Consider the following 18447-nt stretch of genomic DNA (forward strand, 5'->3'; position numbering starts at 1 on the left):
GTCATCAAATGTAGGCTGTAGCGTTAGCCTACTTGACTATGGAGGTGCAGGCGGCTCAGCAGATGTACGAAGCAGAAATAATAAATTTTGAATTAATTTTAAAGTGGATGAGAACAAGTTGATGAGGTTGTGATATGTTTGAATGTCTGAATGTGAGGTGTTTATTTTACTATCTAAAAAAATTTGTAACTCATACAGTTACCTACAGTAGGTTATTAGGTTTATCCAAGTTTATCACCCATTGCTGTTTTCTAGACTATAGCCTTGTTAATGAAGTATTATGCCAAAAATTTGCTACAATAATATTGACTGGTCACCAAAACATTTTTAATTTTTTTTCAGGGAGTGATAGTAGCCAAGTCTTTCTTGCTTAGGTACCGTACCGTAGGCTATTCTAAAACATCAAAAACATTGCCCTTGAGGAATTGAATAGCCTATTTTTAATTTGTAATTTACTTTGAAATACAAGATGGAGGTGGCTACTTCATCACAAAATGGAATCAATGAGCATCATCGTAGAGAAAAGCATCATAAGGTAAAAGCAAGAGCTTTAACTCTTTCTATCATAACTTTTTCTTCGTGTATTTAACAGGGTTGTTTGATTTAAATCATTGGATGGTTTGCTTGCGTCATCTGAAACTTGTTTAGTTTAATGAACATGATCTTACATTACTTTTAGGCTACTTACGATAACACTATGATAAATCCGTCGCAGAGGCTTTGAACTGCTGATACAAATAAAAAGCGTTAAAAAGGAATATATAATTGTGAATATTTTTATTTGTGCTTTTCCAGAGTGCTGATGAAGCTGCCTTTACGGTTGTGAAAGCTCTACGTACTAATAAATTTTATTCAGTTGTCAAACCAGCTTGTTTTATTTACTGATTTTGTTCGTTTGACTGTATCATTAAACATGGATTCTAATAAAATTTAAATCTACAATTTTCCCAGTACAAGAAGCCAGAACGGAGGTTTAAGAGACATCAGAAACACTTCCGTTTATTACTCATTCTTTAAGAGTGCTTGGTTATGGCTTTATTGTTTGACAAGAGTGATGTACCGACAACCAGGGCCGTTGAGAGGATTATTTGGGCCATTACCAATGAAACTCTTGGAACCTAAATCCAGATAGATAGATTGTTGAAGAATAGACAAGAACAAAGGCTGCTGTAAGATTTTCCTCCCCTGAAGTCAGTCCTTGCTCCCAAAACATTTCACTATAGTACATCAATGAGTTGTTTAGATTTGTTGTATTAACTTTTATAATAAGAGAACGGGTTTGTAGTATAACATGTTAATGCCGGATGCAACCTAGTTCGTACCATAAACAGTACCATGAACATGGACTGTCGGTTCGTACCTTGAAAAGATCGAGAGAAAAAATTAAAAAAAGCCGAAGTTGCTGATCGCAGTTTCCGCAATCATTTTAATATTTTCCCCCTAAAAAGATCGAGAGAAAAAATAGCTCAAAACCGAAGTCCGCTGATCGCAGTTTCCGCAAACATTTTTCCGCAGTTTTTGCTAACCCTAATTCTAACCATAGAGTAATCTATGCTCTAACCCTAACCCTCGCTGATCGCAGTTTCCACAAACATTTTTCCGCAGTTTCCGCTGACCTTTACCCTAACTATAGAGTAATCTATGCTCTAACCCTCGCTGATCGCAGTTTCCGCAAACATTTTTCCGCAGTTTCCGTTAACCACAGTTTTCGCTTACCCTAACTCTAACCATAGAGTAATCTATGCTCTAACCTTAACCCTCGCTGATCGCAGTTTCCACAAACATTTTTCCGCAGTTTCCGCTAACCTTTACCCTAACTATAGAGTAGGGTGATTCAAAAAAATGTTTTTTTGGAAATTTTTACGGGCCACCCTCCCAAAAGCTTCCATTTTATACAAAAACACCTTGTGTAAATTATTTTTGAAAAATATTAATGTTTAGGGGTGGTGGCCCAAGGACCCCGAAAAGTTGACGTTTTGACGAAATATTGCAGATTTAAAACCGCCGTATGTTGAAAACCCTTGAAGCAAACATATCAGTGTTGGGGTTCATTTTCATCAGCATGGTGAGCACTGTTGTTTGATAAAGTCAAACAATTCAAAATTTGTATTTCATTTATTTTCGGTATGAATTTTGTAGTAATATAATCTTTCACAGTGAGGTTATATTTTGAAAGATGAATACTGTAGTTATGTCCGAAGTGAATCAGCTAATTCCACAATCCACACAAGGTTATTTTGGGTCTCCCCTCCATGTCCATTATCCAGGTGGGTATTATCTGTTTGAAACAGGGGTGTCATGGCGACCAACCACTCATTGTTGCCCAATTAAGGTGTTCTTGAGCGGCCGAGGAAAGTTCTTGCGGTGCTGAGAAACAACTTGCAAAAGATACTGTAGTTGGTCCTCCTCTTTTGTTAAGCGCCCAGAAAAGGTTTGCACAAGGGCAATGCTTCTTTCTGCATGGTCATTTGTTACAGCTAATGACCTGCAGAATGCTCTGGCAATCTGGAAATCTTCGTTTTCTTCCCACTGAGTTGCTGGAAGGTGAAGAAAGGAATCTGAAATCTTCAGTTTTTGAAACAGCAACCTCGTGTTGGAACTAGCAAATGTTGGCAATGTCATATCCAAAATGTTTTCCAACGACACATTAACTTTCTTTGGTGGAACCTCTTTTTCCTCAGTCTGCAATATTGCTTTTGCCATCTGGTCTTTAATGTTTGGCATGACATCATCATCAAAGAGTGAAAGACCTACCAACTCTTCGGACAGGTACCATAAATGGCGTGCCATCTTCTCAGTTGTCACCCCAGATATTGCATTGTTGATAGCTGCATACTCCTTTAAACGTTTCAGCAAACACAAATCATTGTTAGGAGCTTTCACAGCAAGTGGAGCGTTAATCCATGCTTTAACATAAACACACGAATAGAAAATACACAAATCTCGAAGTCCTTTCTGCTCACGGAGACTCAGACGAAACTGACTGCGGAACATCCACACTTTGAATGTGTAGATGACCTTAGCCATCCAACGTGCATGATGGTTAGCCCCGGGGGGTCGAAATCGGATTTTATTAGATGGTGAAGCTCCAAGAAACAGCAACGCCAATTCCATAACTTCCCGATAATCATCACGGGGTTGTGTTTTCGTGGTCAACAATGTGTTAATGAACTCGACCAGTCCTTCCCTAACGTCCTCGATACCACTTGCTGCTACCTCATCTGTGGAGGCATCTTCAAACTTGTCTTGATCAATAAACTCCCAGGACTCCTTAAAACGTTTGAAAAGCTGGATATCTGGTGCAGATGATGATGGCATTACTTTTTTAAAAGCAGCAGCTGCAATCAATTCAAGTATGTGGTGGCGACATGCCAAATATAACAGATCTCGACCCAGTAACTGTTCAATAATGACACAGGCTCCATTTATTCGACCAGTGTTTGAGCTTGTGGTATCAAAACACAGTGCCTCAATTTTTCTTCGATGCTCCATTCTTTAAGCGCTTGAAAAACTGCTCGAGCTTGAGCCTCGCCTGTACCGGATGGAAGCTTTGGCACTGACAGGAGCTGCGTTTTTCCTTGAAAAGACACTAGTATGGGAAGGCGATCAACATTCTTGTTTCCTGTTAAATCCGGAAGAAGTTTTCCATCCCAATGGACAGTTAAAGGTGCATTAGGAGAAAAGTTGTTCAAGATTTCTGTTGCAAACTGCTCCCGATGGCTACGCCTGCTGCGCCTTATGCTTGATGAACTTAAGGTAAACTCTTGAATGTTGTGCCCAAGGCTTTTCGCAGCTTCACTGACTATGTACATAGCAGCTCTATCTGAAACATTGGCACGGTCAAGGCTTGCTGATAAAGTAGGTGTTACAATTTCTTTTCTCTGTGGTTGTTGTGACAGCGAAGAAGCATGAGATGGCCCAGGTTTGTATTCATCATCAGAGATCGACTCACCAAGTTGGTGAGCTGCTACTATCTTGAAGAATAGCCACTGCCATTGATGCAGCACTTGCAGCAGCTGCTTTATCAGCCAGTCGACGTCGCTTGCTTTTTCTCTCCAAAGAAGCTTGACGCTTGTTTTGCTTTTGTAGTAAAGTTGCATCAAGCCTACCCATACATCCACGACGTCCTTTTTCCCGCTGGGCCAAGAGAAAAATTTTATCTTGATCATTTGTCATAATGCTTAAGGCATTGGCATGAGCAACATCAAACAGATTATCTAAGCATTCTGTAAAGTTTTTCTCCTGTGTTGCATGAGTGACTGAATTCCGCTTTGAGTGCTTTAGCAATTTTTTCCAGCTGCAATGGAATTTCTCCAACTTTGTGATAGCATGTTTTTTCTGCTTCATGGGAATACTCGCCTTCATCCAAAACACAAAGATCTTTTCTATCGTTAGTGTTGCTGCCTCTCGAATGGTGTGGTTCTCTTCTCCGTGAAGATACAGGAAGTGACCCAAAGCTTGTTTGTTCGAAGGAAGTTTAGACCCTGTAATTTCCGGAACATACGAATCCAAAAGGTAGAGTTTCTTCTGATTTCTAGTTGCAACTGCCATTTTTACAGTATGATAAGCACAATACCGGCACACTACTACTAAGTAAGTTATGTGAGTAAGATTTCACAATAATCTATGAAAATACTAAATAAGTTGCAGCTTGCGAATAGTACGGTAATTTCTAAATGTGCTATATTTTACAAAACTATAGTAACCGTCACTAACTGTGCTACCTAAAGTGCCTGCTGTAAAAAAAGACTGATAGTGATAACAGACCACATGTGAGCTTATGTCACAGTGGTGAACTGGTGGCAGCAGAGAGTAAATGCAAATAAAAAAGGAGCGGGTTAGCAGTATAGCAGTCATTGACGTTTTATTTCCAGACGTTTTGTACAACATTTAGTTCATTTTAAGTTGATTGTACCAAGAGTGATAGGAACATTGACATCCGTTCCTATCATCATGCTCCTAAGTGCTGTTGTATTATGAGCATTCCAGTCATTAAATTATAATTCTTGTACCGGCACCATTGAAGCAAAATAGCATGTGCTCATACGGGTAGAGTTGAATTCTAAAATAACCACATTATCAAGAAATTTGATCAAATTGAAAATATCGGATATTTTAAAACAGCATGTTTTGAACTGTTGCTGTACGCCAAATGACAGTGCTCACCATGCTGATGAAAATGAACCCCAACACTTATATGTTTGCATCAAGTGTTCTCAAAATATGGCCATTTTTAATCTGCGGTGTTTCGTCAAAAATTTCAAAATTTTGGGGTCCTTGGGCCACCCCTAAACATTAATATTTTTCAAAAATATTTTACACAAGGTGTTTTTGTATACAATGGAAGCTTTTGGGAGGGTGGCCCGTAAAAATTTCCAAAAAAACATTTTTTTGAATCACCCTACTATAGAGTAATCTATGCTCTAACCCTCGTTGATCGCAGTTTCCGCAAACATTTTTCCGCAGTTTCCTTTAACCGCAGTTTCTGCTTACCCTAACTCTAACCATAGAGTAATCTATGCTCTAACCCTAACCTTCGCTGATTGCAGTTTTTGCAAACATTTTTTCGCAGTTTCGCGGTTTCTGCTAACCGCAGTTTCTGCTAACCCTAACCCTCGAGTTTGTTTCAAATTGTTTGGGGAAACTCCGATCAGCGACTTCGGCTTTTTTTTAATTTTTTCTCTCGATCTTTTCAGGGTACAAACTGACTTGTACGAATGGTTCAAGGTACGAACTAGGTTGCACCCGTTAGTGCCAACTAAACATTTTGCCACTTTTGCAATGTGGTGCATCATTTAACACATTCACAATGGCAAGCAAATGTAACTATTATCAATATCTTATCATACACTTTTATTGCAACAATGAATAAATGATTTTTAAATTATCAATTGCTTTTGTTGATTTTGTTTTGTTTGCTTACCTTAATTCCACTATTTTTCCAGCATAAGCACAAGAAACGTTATGTTCTGGGCAAAGACGGCAAGCCGAAAATAGGTCCAGACGGGAAACCAATTCGTATCAGATCAGAACACAAAAAACACAAGGAAGAAGTTAATCACGCTGGAGAGTGAGTTCATTGTCTCTTGCTGGGTTTTCTTTTCGGTCATTGACCGGTTTTTTAGCAGAATCTCCGAAAAAAATATAGTAAATTCGGTCAAAATGTCCGAAAAAATATATAGTCAATTTGGTCAACATGTCCGAAAAAAAACAACGTTTCTCAGTGAAACTTAATGTTGTAGCTAGTCACTAGTCAGGAAGTACAAATTTTGGTTTGTATCATCTACTTGAAAGGAAATATTTTCATCAGAAAAAAATAACCGAAATAAATAAAAAATGACCGAATTTTTTCAAGTCATTTCGGACAAATGACAGCGAAAAAAAAAACCCAGGTCTCTTGCCGTCTTGGTTATTTCTAATTGTAGTCTAAAGGCCAGATTACTGCCTGTCAAAATGTAGGTTTAAAAATAGGTGCTTACATGTTGTTCAGAGCACGATCTTGAGTAGGCTTAGGCTAGCAAAAGTCTAATGATGTCAATTTATTTTGTATCTGAATGAACAAAATTTTGACACCATACACAACACATTCAGTTGATGTTTAAAGAATATTGAAACCTCTGTGTATTCTGAGATTATGAGTAAATTTTAAATGTGTCTTACCAACAATATTATCGATACATTTCAAATATTTTTAGTGCCCCAAAACTGGGAAAACATATCAAAAAAGAAGCCACGCCCGTAAGTAATGACTTTTCGATTTTGTACTTGTGTGATGTGTGTACCCAGTAGTCCTTTCAAACTGAGTAATGTTGTTACCAATTTGGCACAATGGAGCGCTGAGCAGTGTAAATTGTTCAAATTTACTTACACTTTGTTCATTATGTTGGAAGTTTTGTCTTCTACATCATTTCTTATAAAAGGTCGCATAATCTATAGTGGAAGATTGCTTGGTATTTTATTCATAAGGTATGAGTTAGTAGGCTAATGTATGGTGTATAAACCTCGTCACCAGAGATGGGTATTTGCTACTTTTAAAGTGCACTATTGCTACTCAAGCTAAAATACTTTGTGCTATTACTACCTGCTAGGCTGTCACCAATCAATACAAGTAGCGTGGTACCGCTAGTCCGGCTAAAGTAGCATGTTCTACCGCTACTTGGTCTTTTAAACACAGGAAGCTATTTGTGCAGTTAAAATGATCTTGAAAGCAAATGATATTATTCAATTACACTGCCATTTCAATGTCGTTATAGAAAATTTGTTCAAGGTGAAACTTTCTGTTACTCATTTTTCAAAAACATGAGCATTTCAAAATGCGAGTCGCTGAGTTCTTTCCGATTTGGCTTCAGCACTTCTATTTCAATGAAGAAAGGTCTCTCCACCGCAGCCGTGGAAGGAATGGTGCATGGTGTTATACTTATGAACAGACGTTTTAAATCTGCATCTTGGGAAAGATGTAGGACTTGCTTCTGTTTGAAAAAAGAGCCTCCACAATGGACTTGTCTTTTCGTATCAACATTTCATGCGATGGCACCAAAGCATTTGTAGTCGTGACTCATGACTGGTGTTGGTTTCACCGTTATTGGTATCAACGCGGCTTCAAGTTTCTCGCAATAGTCGAATGACGTCTGCTTTGAAAATTGAAAAAACGAGTTGTTTTTTTCACATTGAAGTGGAAAGTAGCATGTGAAAGATATGTAGCACTTCTCCAGTACGACTACATTGGAAAAAAGTAGTTCCGCTTTGCAGCCACTACTCCAACAAAAAGGTAGCTCCGCTACTTCTACTAAAAAAAGCGTGCTACTGCCCAGTGCCCACCTCTGCTCGTCACCTGTGTTGATTGTTGAATTACAGATTGCATTACAACACATTTACAATACGGTAGTGGTAATACATAATATATCATATTAATTTAAGACTGTTTTTCAGCCAACACTAGAAAGATTACATTCAAACGCTGATGCTGTACAAAGGTGGGTTATTACTTTTTGTAAAATTATTTTTTGTTTGAAAATTGTTGGTAATCGTAGTAATAGTGAAAAATCTTAATACTAAAATTTGTAGAGGAATTGTTGATATATTGTGGTTTGCTGTAAAAAAAGACCAAGGCTGTTTTATTGTTTTTTATGGATACTTTTTGTAGATACAATGTCCTCATTTGCTATCTTAACCTTAGTTAAATTTGTCGGCATGCCAGCAACCAATGTCATTTTATGGAAAAATGTCTTAACTTTAACTAGACCTTGAAGAAATGTTTTTCTGTTAGAATTTCTAATTTTAGTTACATTGCATTCCAGGATAAAAAAAAAAGTTAAAAAGGAAAAACATGGCGAGAAAAGAAAAGCAGATGGAGAGGTGATATCTTGAAGTAGAAAAGTTTAATTTTTCAAGCTTCATCGGGCTTTGTCTTTTTCCAGCGTTTTCTAAACATTTTACATGGAATGTAATAAATGTTGTGCGGCATACAAAAATATCACAGAAGACTGAGAAGTGTTGAAAATTGTAATAATCTTTTTTGGCGTTTTCATCCAGCAGCATTTTTACTTACCAAACTAATGCACAGCACAGCATTGGACTTACGCCGGGTAAATAGTTTGAACAGGGCTGTCCATTGTCGACTTGAAATAAACACGGACAGATGATAGACAAATGTTTTGTTCTGATGTTAAGATGCAAACATTATTAAAAACTTCTCAATAATATACTTTGAAAGCTTTAGCATGAAATATTGTTCTCTAACTAAGAGGAAAGAACCACTATTGTTATGTGTGCTCTGTTCAGTCCTCAGGTGAATTCTTTTCGTATATTGGCAGTAAGTATCATTCACTGTAACAGCCACTGGTCAAATAATTGTTGTTCTTCTACAGAAGAGAGGAAAGCATATGGAAGGTGCCCCCTCAAAGGTATAATCCATTTTTTTAGTAAAGTGATTACAACTAAAAATAAGTTTTTATAGCTGGTATGCAGTAATTAGTTAGTAATGTCCTTGTACAGCATCATATGAACTGAATATGATTTGAAAAAATAGCCTCTCTATAGCAGAATGGACGATCGTTAAGCTATGTAAGTGAGACTAATTTTAAGCAATCATTTTTTAAACTTTGTGGCTTTTTCGTTAAAAGTTTGGTGAAGTTGTTTGCAGTGAATGACAGTTTCAACTTTCTTTGTCGTTTGGGTTTCATCTTAGAAAGTGAAGAAAGAAGAAGCTGGTGCAGAACGATGGAAGTGGTGGGAGGAATCTGCCGAACAGAGGGACTCCGCAGTTAAATGGAAGCACTTGCAACACAAGGGCCCCGTGTTCGCTCCCTCGTATGAACCTTTGCCCTCCAACGTTCAGTTTAAATACGATGGTGAGACGTTAGCTCTAGGTTAAACAAGCTTTCTATCACCAACGATGGGTATTCCCCTTCACAATGGTGACGAGGTAGTGATTTTTGCGAGGCTGCTTCGTTGCATCGTTTAACGTTGTATTCCGTTAGGAACAACATTTTAAACATTAAACGTTCAGGAATAAAATATCCTAGAAACCTAATCGGTGTACAAAACTCTTAGCAAATATGGGCACCGATGCTGTCCACCCGTACCTGGCGTCCCTGTAAGTTACCGGCATGTCGTTTGCTTATTTTTCCTATCAGTCTTTCAATGTTTTGATCATTGTTTGTCTTTCAGGTGAAGCAATGGACTTGGAGCCAGAGTCCGAAGAGGTTATGACTTTCTATGCAAAGATGCTCAATCACGAGTATGTCACCAAAAAGGAATTCAATAAAAACTTTTTCGGTGATTGGCGAAAGGTGGGTGGTGTGGAAGATGCCGCGAAAGTGTGCTTGACAGAGTTAGATTAACTACAATCTACAACAAATGAAAGCTTTAATATGGAGTTATCATATTTGTTCATGTGCGGACACTATTAGAAACAATGTAGCAAGTTCAGCATTACTGCTTCAATTGTTCTGACCTTTGAGAATTCAATCCTTGCACTGCTTCACGTTTGTCTTGTAGACGATGACCAAGGAAGAGAGGGCTGTTATCACCGACCTTGGTAAGTGTGACTTCACCGAAGTGCACCAATATTTCCAAATGAAATCCGAACAGCGAAGGGCCAGGTCAAAAGAAGAGAAGCAAGTAAGATGATATTCTTTACTGTTGCTGTCTTTTGCAAATAATCTTTTTTAGATTGTTTGCTCAACATTGTAATACAGTGTATTTGGTAGCCTGCCGCTGCAAATTGGAAGGCAAAGTGGTTTCTTATTTATATAAAACTTACGAAACATCGGGATTTTTGATAGTACATTGTCTCACGTACTTAAGTTTTGAGTGGAAGTAGAAATGTTGGGTTGGTGGAACAGTGCTTTTTCAATAACTTGTTGTGTGTAGGTAATTCATTGCTAGATGAGAGTCCGCGAGGTGAAAAAGCTAAGTGTTTGTCTACTATGTCATTGCTTACGATATTTAAGTACATACATAAGTTCACTATAGCAGCATTATTTGTCTTTTGCAATGGATCTAAAAAGCCAACTGAATCCATCTGTCAATTGAAAGCAAATTGTCTCAATGGTGTCCTATTTCCGGGTCTGCTACTATTCGGTGAGTCCGATTCGGTGAGTCCGATTCGGTGAGTTCCTAACTTCTAACCTCTAACCCTAACTCCTAACCCCTAACCCTAAAACGGCAATGATAATTAGGCTACGGCACCCAATAATTAAAAAAAAAATGAAGAAATCCCCCGTTAAGGGATCGGACTCACCGAATCGGACTCACCGAAACGGGCCATTCCGCCTATTTCCAACCACATCTTTGACATTTCAGCGAGAAAAGTTGCAGAATGAAGCGCTGATCGAAGAGTATGGTTTCTGCGACTGGGACGGACATCGCGAGAAGATAGGAAACTTTCGTCTGGAGCCTCCAAGTCTTTTCCGTGGAAGAGGGAACCACCCAAAGATGGGAAAATTGAAGAAGAGGATTGTGCCGGAAAGCATCATCATAAACTGCAGCAAGTTAGTGGAACGTTAGAAATTTAATGCCGATGAGAAAAGTCTATGGTTGCACCTGTTGTAATCTGATCGTGAAGTAGAGCTGTCTACATAATTATACATAACTGCAGGCAGTGGCACACCGTTTCGGCCTTCCTGCCTCCTCAGGGCAGTAGGTACACTGGGTGAGTATGGCCATGTGACGTTTTCCCATTTGTGGAACCCAGAGAGCTCCAAAAGATGTAACTACCGCCAATCTTGCCAAAGTGCTCAAACTGCAAGCAGTGAGCTTTGGGCAATGCACAGCAAGGTGCCTCCAGTAAAGTGCAACGTAATTTCGTTGTTTTCGGTAAAGTTTACTTACAAGTGTAAACTTAGAATACACTGGCCTGAAAACATTGATTTATCTTTTAACACTTAACCAATCAATTTTCTGAAACAACTAAAAATTATATATAATCTTTAAATTCCACTGTAAAAAGCCTGTAAATTTATTTGCATATTTCGCCAAAAAAAGTCAATGTTTATAGTTTTCTTCACTTTTATCTTCAGAGGCTCTGTTATCCCAAAGCCTCCTCCAGGCCATCGCTGGAAGGAAGTTCGCCATGACAACACGGTTACATGGCTCGTGTCCTGGACTGAAAACGTCCAAGGCCAAACTAAATACATCATGCTTAACCCGAGCTCCCGTATCAAGGTATGTTAGCGTTTCCAGTTGAGTTAGATGGCTTGCTTGGATGAAAGTAGACATCTTCTCTGTCGCCTTTGCTTAATCATTTGGAAATGCAAAGTTATCTGAGGTTAAACCATTGCTGCTGACAGGGCGAAAAAGATTGGCAGAAATACGAAACAGCTCGGAACTTGCAGGGCTGCGTCGACGGCATTCGTGAAAAGTACATGCGGGACTTGAAGAGCACCGAGATGATGGTGCGCCAGAGAGCTGTCGCCCTTTACTTTATCGACAAGGTGGGCTGTTGTAGCTACAGTATTAGCAGATACTAACTGAACAACTCTTTTTTAAGTGTGACTACTTAGCGGATTTTAATGGATGTAATTCATTCCCTAGTTGGCGCTGAGAGCTGGCAACGAAAAGGAAGATGGCGAATCAGCCGACACCGTCGGTTGTTGTTCGCTCAGATGCGAACACATCAAACTCCACAAGCACTTGGACGGTAAAGACTACGTTGTAGAATTTGATTTCCTCGGTAAAGACTCCATCAGATATTACAATAAGGTCCCGGTTTTGAAGCAGGTAAGTTTGAAGCATTTATGTCTTTACCTATGGACTGCGATGCTGCAATATTTTTAAATGGAAATCAATTACAAGATATTTTGTACTTTGTTAGTCAGAGTCTGACAAGGCGAATTGTGAAGAGGGTGATCTTAAAAGTTTTCTCATAACTGGGCTTGCAAGTTCAGGCCAGCACCGAATGCTGCTAGTTTTAGAAATGCAAGCTTGTATCATAATTTGGCAACCACAGTCAGGGATGCTTGTGAAACACATACAGGCGTTTTGCTTTCCTCGAACACCTAGACCGGATAGCATCGAAACCCGCTAGTCGATTGTAGGAAATAAATCTCCGTACTTCTGGGAAAGTTTTACGTGACAACTTTGATTCGGTCGTCGTTCACGATCAGCGTGATGTGTACTTTGTTAATATTGTAGGATTGTTTGAACATTTGATTTCCTTCAGGTGTTCAAGAATCTTGTCCTGTTCACCGAGAACAAAGATGGAGCCGACGACCTATTCGACCGTCTCAACGTAAGTACCTAACCCAAACCAACCATTCGTTTCTTATCTGAGAAGCCATGGTCATTATAAACACTTTTGTCGAAGCCTATGATCTGCCTCTGTGATCAAGTATGAGTGGGAGTGCAGCTGTATGACATGCGAATTCACCATTCTATTTGAATGGAGACCTTATGGTCGCTTCGCTTTCGGGTGAAATACCTATGAAGGTTGCTCAGACAAGTGATTGCATTCATGTATTACTTTGAACCTACATCTTGCAGACTTCAACTCTGAACAAATATCTTAACAACCTCATGGAAGGATTGACGGCAAAGGTCTTTCGCACATACAACGCATCCATCACTCTGCAAAACCAGCTGGTCGAACTCACTGATCGTAAGCTCTTACTGTTGTTAAACTATTTTATTTATTTGTCGATCATGGATATCAACGAAAAACTGTGGGTTTATGTGACATTAGTCTATCTAAGGAGTGTTTTGAGAAGGTTGGAGCTTAATTCTAGGCATGGTTTGATATCAATTCGATTTTGCTATTTTACATCATCTCATAAGTAAATTACGTCCAAACAACGTCGCGTCTTTATTTTCTCAACAAATGAACTCATGTTTCCAGCTGACGACAACAATCCAGCTTCGAGGTTGCTCTCTTACAATCGCGCCAACCGTGCCGTGGCCATCCTCTGCAACCATCAGCGCGCACCGCCGAAGAACTTCAGTGCCCAGATGGGTCGAATGAATGAAAAGGTAACCCGCTCGTTAATGGGATACCGGCATCAATTGTGTGTTGACAAAAGGCTATGGTTGGACCGCATTTACCTTAAACTTGCTCTATTTTAAAAGCTCAGATGTGTTTTGATTTAAAGTACAAGTTGTTGAGCTTTTCTAGCACTTCCTGAACTTGTGGTGTTTGTGACCATATTGTCAGCATCAAAATGCTGATGTTTCTTTTTTATACCTATTTTCATTCTCAAACTCCTTTTTTTAAGTTTTCAAACTTTTCTCAATTTTATTTGCCACAAAGTGTGACATGTAATTTCTAAACAAATTGAAACATGCCATTGTTAGCTCAATCGTCTCTCATCTTGTAGATCGAGAAGAAGCAAAACGACATTGCGGATTGCAAACGTGAAGTGAAGAGCGCCAAGTCGGACTACAAGCACCACAGGACTGAAGGCAAGAGGAAAGCATACGACGCCAAGCAGAAGAAGCTAGAGCGCTTGAAGGAGCAACTGATCAAGCTTGAAGTCCAGGCCACCGACAAGGTAGGACGTACCTTCGATCGGCTGGGCTTTTGTACTGGGAGAAGAAGCAAATAAAGATGTTCAATTTGTTTCATTTCGACTGTGGTTGAAAGTTATGTAAATAATTGCTCTTCATGATTCAGCGCTGTACAAATGTTGGAGGATATTTTTTCTTTGTTTGCTAGAAATTATGGCCGGTTTGGTTCTGGTGATTAGTTTTTGAAGGAAGTTTCTAAGTATTGCTTGTAACTCAACTGAAACAGTTAAAGTTGTTTTCATGAAGATGCGCACTGATGTGGTAAACCAAACTACTCATTCATTTAAACAAATCGTTATTTTCTATATAAGTTAATGGTTGGTCAATGGTCAACCAGGTTTTCATTACAAACTATTCCTAATCAGCCTCCTCTTGTAACCATGATTTCTCATCCACAGGAGGAAAACAAGGAGATTGCTCTTGGGACCTCCAAGCTCAACTATCTGGATCCAAGAATCACGGTCTCGTGGTAAGTTACCGACTGTCATTAACTTGAGCATAGTTTATTTGTAAAGTTCATTCTACTGAAGAATAGTTTATTAGTTAATGTCACAAAGTGCTTTCAATAGCATTGCATACATGACATATAAGCGATACAGCCGAATTATTACTGTGATTCAAGGCGCAAAGTGTTCGGATTACGTGCAATTTGCTTGCCCATGTCAGATGTTGACTATGGTAAGAATAAAACTGTAAACGATTGTTTTGTTCTGATGAGTCTCATCTGTGCCGCTTTCTGACCACAAACGCCACAGTTGTAGACTCATGTCTTCATCTCTTATATTTCAGCTTTATTTTTTCTATTTCCTTTTACAACACTTGAAATGTGCGCTTTCCCTCTTGAACACAGGTGTGCAGTTTGCACTCTACCTCGAAATATCCTCTCCAGAATAAAATCTTCCCGCTTGCAAGTATTTTTTGATTCTGCTCCTTAGCAACACTGACAACAGCATCACCTGATAAGCTACGATTTTCCAGTGTTCGATAAAGCTCTGGCGTGTTTTACGTTCTGGTTGATTTTTTTTTTAATTTTTTATTCAGGTGCAAAAGGTACAACGTTCCCATTGAAAAAGTTTACAACAAGACCCAGAGAGACAAATTTGCTTGGGCCATCGCCATGGTGGACGAGAACTACGTGTTTTAAAGGTTCTCTATCGCCGCATCAAAGAACTGACCATATCTGAAAAATAACTTTTAAATAGAATCTTAAACATTTCCAATCATTTCGCTTTTTAGAAAAATTTGTGTTTTTGTTTGTGTAATATTGTCCATTTAACAAAGCGAAACGTTGGATCAACATAAGAAAGTTGTGTTGTTGCTCAACATACCGTGGTCGTGCCACTATATAGGGAGGCATAAAGCGAGGAGCAATTTTCCTCATAAGTTATACAAGTGTGAATGTGAAAAGGTTGCCATTTGAAGGCCAAAAAAATTATTGCTCCTCCGTGTTTTTAGGTAGAGTTCGTATTAAACAGAACACTGCAAGAGTTTAAAATTTTGTCAGCGATGCGTTTGGTCTGAACATAGCATCATCCTGAAGCTGTTACCTCCCTATTTTAGATTTGATAAAAATTTGCTGGTTTTGTGGCTAGTACTTTAGTTTGTGTTGAAGGAAAATTCACATCGGGTTGAAGTAGTGTTTACACTGCGGTGTGCGCTCTACGAAGTGCAAAGCTACTTGTTCCGTTTGGATTCATTGTTACCTGACTTGTCAAGTCTTAGCCAGGAACATTAGTCTTTTTTATATCGATTCAACGTCTGTAAATGTTGAACTAGTGTACAAAAATGACTATGCTTGCTCAGGATAGTGCGAGCTTGTCAAAAAACTACCGTTTTATTGGTTGCTTCTTAGTCTGCCAAAACATTACTCGAAACAATGAGCTTTATGACGTCACCAGCCTTTAAAATGTTGTTTGTATGACTTACGCTTCCATGCAAATACTTGGCTTTATCTTCTAGTTGATGCCTTAGGTTGACAGCCAAGTCGTTTGTCCAGTGTAGTATGTAGTGACCAGCTCACGAATTCCTGTTGCCGGGGACTTGGCTGGCTGTCGTCAAAACAGCCTAGCAAGCAAATCGTTTTTTACGTTGATTCACCGTCTGCAAACGACGAAAAAATGTGGCGATGAAATCTATGTGAAAAAGGACTTACGTGCTGTGTGGGGATGGCGCTATTCATCCACGCTGTAACTCTTTGATTTTATCTCCGACATTTAGCAAACCATACTCATTTGTCATGCAATGAAGTTGGTGTCTTATGCTTTGCTCTCAATAATATCTTAACAGTGATGGTGATGTTTTGTGTTATAACTGAAAATATACGTTAAATAAACGTATTTTTGTGACAGAAGTGGGCACTTTATGAAAAAAATAACGAGGTACCGTTTTCCCATGCATACATGTCATTGTTACTTGGAAAAAAGAAGTAGGTTTGTTTTTGAACAAACATAAAGTATTGTATCTGAAGCTTGAAAAAATACAATTGGTGGCTGGTTGATTTTAACCCGTGATTTCATTTTTGCATGAGAGAGAAAGAGAAGAGAACAGACTAACCTGGAAGGCTACTGAGAGCAGCTAGAGTCTTTGGTTTCATCCAAGACACTCAGACCTTTCACTTGAAGATGGCGCAATTGTTGATGATGTGGTCTGCGGTCTGTTCCTCAGCACCACATTCACAATTAGAGGAAAACGCCATCCCCTTTGGTGCATGGTTGAGGGGAAAAGCCCGACGCCCGACCAAAAGCTAATTTCAACGTCTCGTGACGTTTCTCCTCTCATGACGTTCTCTTTCATGCGAAAAAATGAAATCGTGTGCGGATTAAAACTAACAAACTCCTACAATGGTTTTGTTCGAAAATTACAGCAGAATTCAAACGAGTGTATTGATTCTTCCATACTGATTGTTTGTCATTTGTGTCTTCTACTTAGTGTGTTGGTACTAATTTAGCGGTTTAACTGCAAACTTAGTCCATCATTTCCCTCTCTGTCTGAACTCTGCTGGACCTTACGTGTCATCTTACGCTTTATGTGTGGCGGTTTATTTCCAAATTTCAATTTTTCTCTTGTTGCAAAAGTGTTTCGTTTGATGTTAAAACAAATTATTCTGCTGTCAAAAAGCAGAAATAAAGTTCTGTATAAAGCCCATAAACATGACCACAATGTGGTGATAACAAAAAATTGTTTTAAAACGTTATAATTCACACGTACGTATTCATTTGTTGGGGTTCTAGCTCGATAAATTTGCATTAAAGAAATCTGAATGGATGTCAAAACGGACGTAGGTACTTAACTGTGACATCTCGAAATCAAGTGCTGTCCAATAAAATAAACGGATTTTGATTGGTTTGGACAATGGACATAGCCGTAAGAGATGAAGATGGAGTCACACTCCCTGTTATAAAAAAAATTGCTAATTTGGGTAAATTGTTGCGTTTGTGATTTTTGCTAAGATAAAATTCGTAAATTCCAAGCACCGTAGGGCAAGGAACTGTCTATCATGTTTAGGTTATCAAATATCGATTTTAAACCGAAATTTTACCAGCACGAAATCAACGGTATACTTTATGTACTAAACCTTTTTTCAAGTCGCGAGATAATTCAAACCAACAAATCGTTTAGTTTTATTCTCTTGCTTTGAGCCAAGGCAGCAATGACCCCGCAAACAAGATGCTTTTTTCAGCGAATTGTTATCGATTTAACGTGTTTTCTAGATCAACTTCCATGCTTTCGGTTTAGGTTACCTCCTCATAAAAACAACAAAGAAAAAGCGAAAAGTTTCGTTTTTTCTACAAATATTCAAGTTCGAATTAATATAGTTGCTCATGCTCAAGCTGTTGAAAGTTGGTGGGCCATTGATCGTTATTTATCTCTTTGTTTTGCTCATTTACCTTGTTGCGTTGGCGAGAATTCGAATGTTGGTCAATGTAGGCAATTTATTGTTGAAATTTTCTGTCTCGTTTTAACTGTTCGCTCGTGTACATAAGTCCCGGCCAATAAAAACATTGTTTGATTAGAGAACGGAAACTTGGTATATTGAGTTCAAGAGGGTTAGCAGATGAAAAGAGCTCTTGAGCGGTGTCGGACCAGCCTCTTTTTGAACGTCGAACTAAGCTCTAACCACTCGGCTATGGAGCATGACTTGAGCAGACTTGACATGATCCTACTGAGGATGCTATATTAGCGAAATCGATTTGTGATTACAAAAATGAGGCTGGTAAACTGTTTGTCGCGTTGAGTAACAGGACTAATCAGATGAAAAGAGGTTTAATTTTTGGTCGAGTCGTTTAACGTATCAGTGCAGCCGTTTGTGAAAGCTGTCATGATTGACGAATGATAAAGTGGTTCTGTTGGCCTACCTGGGTAGCGATTGGGCAGTCGTCTGAGCTTCTGGGGCCGAGGGTCTATCCTTTTACCACCCCAGATTTACGATGTTCCCGGACTACACTG

The 18447-nt window shown here is 38.9% G+C and overlaps 1 protein-coding gene across 1 annotated transcript; it reads left to right on the forward strand.

Annotated features, from left to right (window-relative positions):
• Positions 1-322: 322 nt before the first annotated feature.
• LOC145786619 (DNA topoisomerase I, mitochondrial-like) lies at positions 323-18018 on the forward strand. The gene is made up of 19 exons (XM_082598307.1): positions 323-535; positions 5946-6070; positions 6696-6738; positions 7930-7973; positions 8298-8355; positions 8868-8903; positions 9188-9350; positions 9670-9791; positions 10000-10122; positions 10807-10994; positions 11523-11667; positions 11793-11936; positions 12037-12222; positions 12665-12733; positions 12985-13099; positions 13337-13467; positions 13812-13985; positions 14400-14470; positions 15043-18018. The coding sequence occupies exons 1-19, from the start codon at positions 470-472 to the stop codon at positions 15143-15145; spliced, it is 2106 nt and encodes a 701-aa protein (XP_082454433.1). The 5' UTR covers positions 323-469; the 3' UTR covers positions 15146-18018.
• Positions 18019-18447: the final 429 nt, after the last annotated feature.

This window comes from Aplidium turbinatum, chromosome 17, assembly GCF_918807975.1.
Source record: "Aplidium turbinatum chromosome 17, kaAplTurb1.1, whole genome shotgun sequence".
Lineage (NCBI taxonomy): Eukaryota > Metazoa > Chordata > Ascidiacea > Aplousobranchia > Polyclinidae > Aplidium > Aplidium turbinatum.

Bases quoted from the DNA above. Each gene is read 5' to 3' on its own strand.
- LOC145786619 (XM_082598307.1), top strand. From the start codon at position 470: ATGGAGGTGGCTACTTCATCACAAAATGGAATCAATGAGCATCATCGT. The intron at 9,351-9,669 runs GTGAGACGTTAG...TTTGTCTTTCAG, and splicing joins CGTTCAGTTTAAATACGATG to GTGAAGCAATGGACTTGGAG. The intron at 12,223-12,664 runs GTAAGTTTGAAG...GATTTCCTTCAG, and splicing joins AGGTCCCGGTTTTGAAGCAG to GTGTTCAAGAATCTTGTCCT.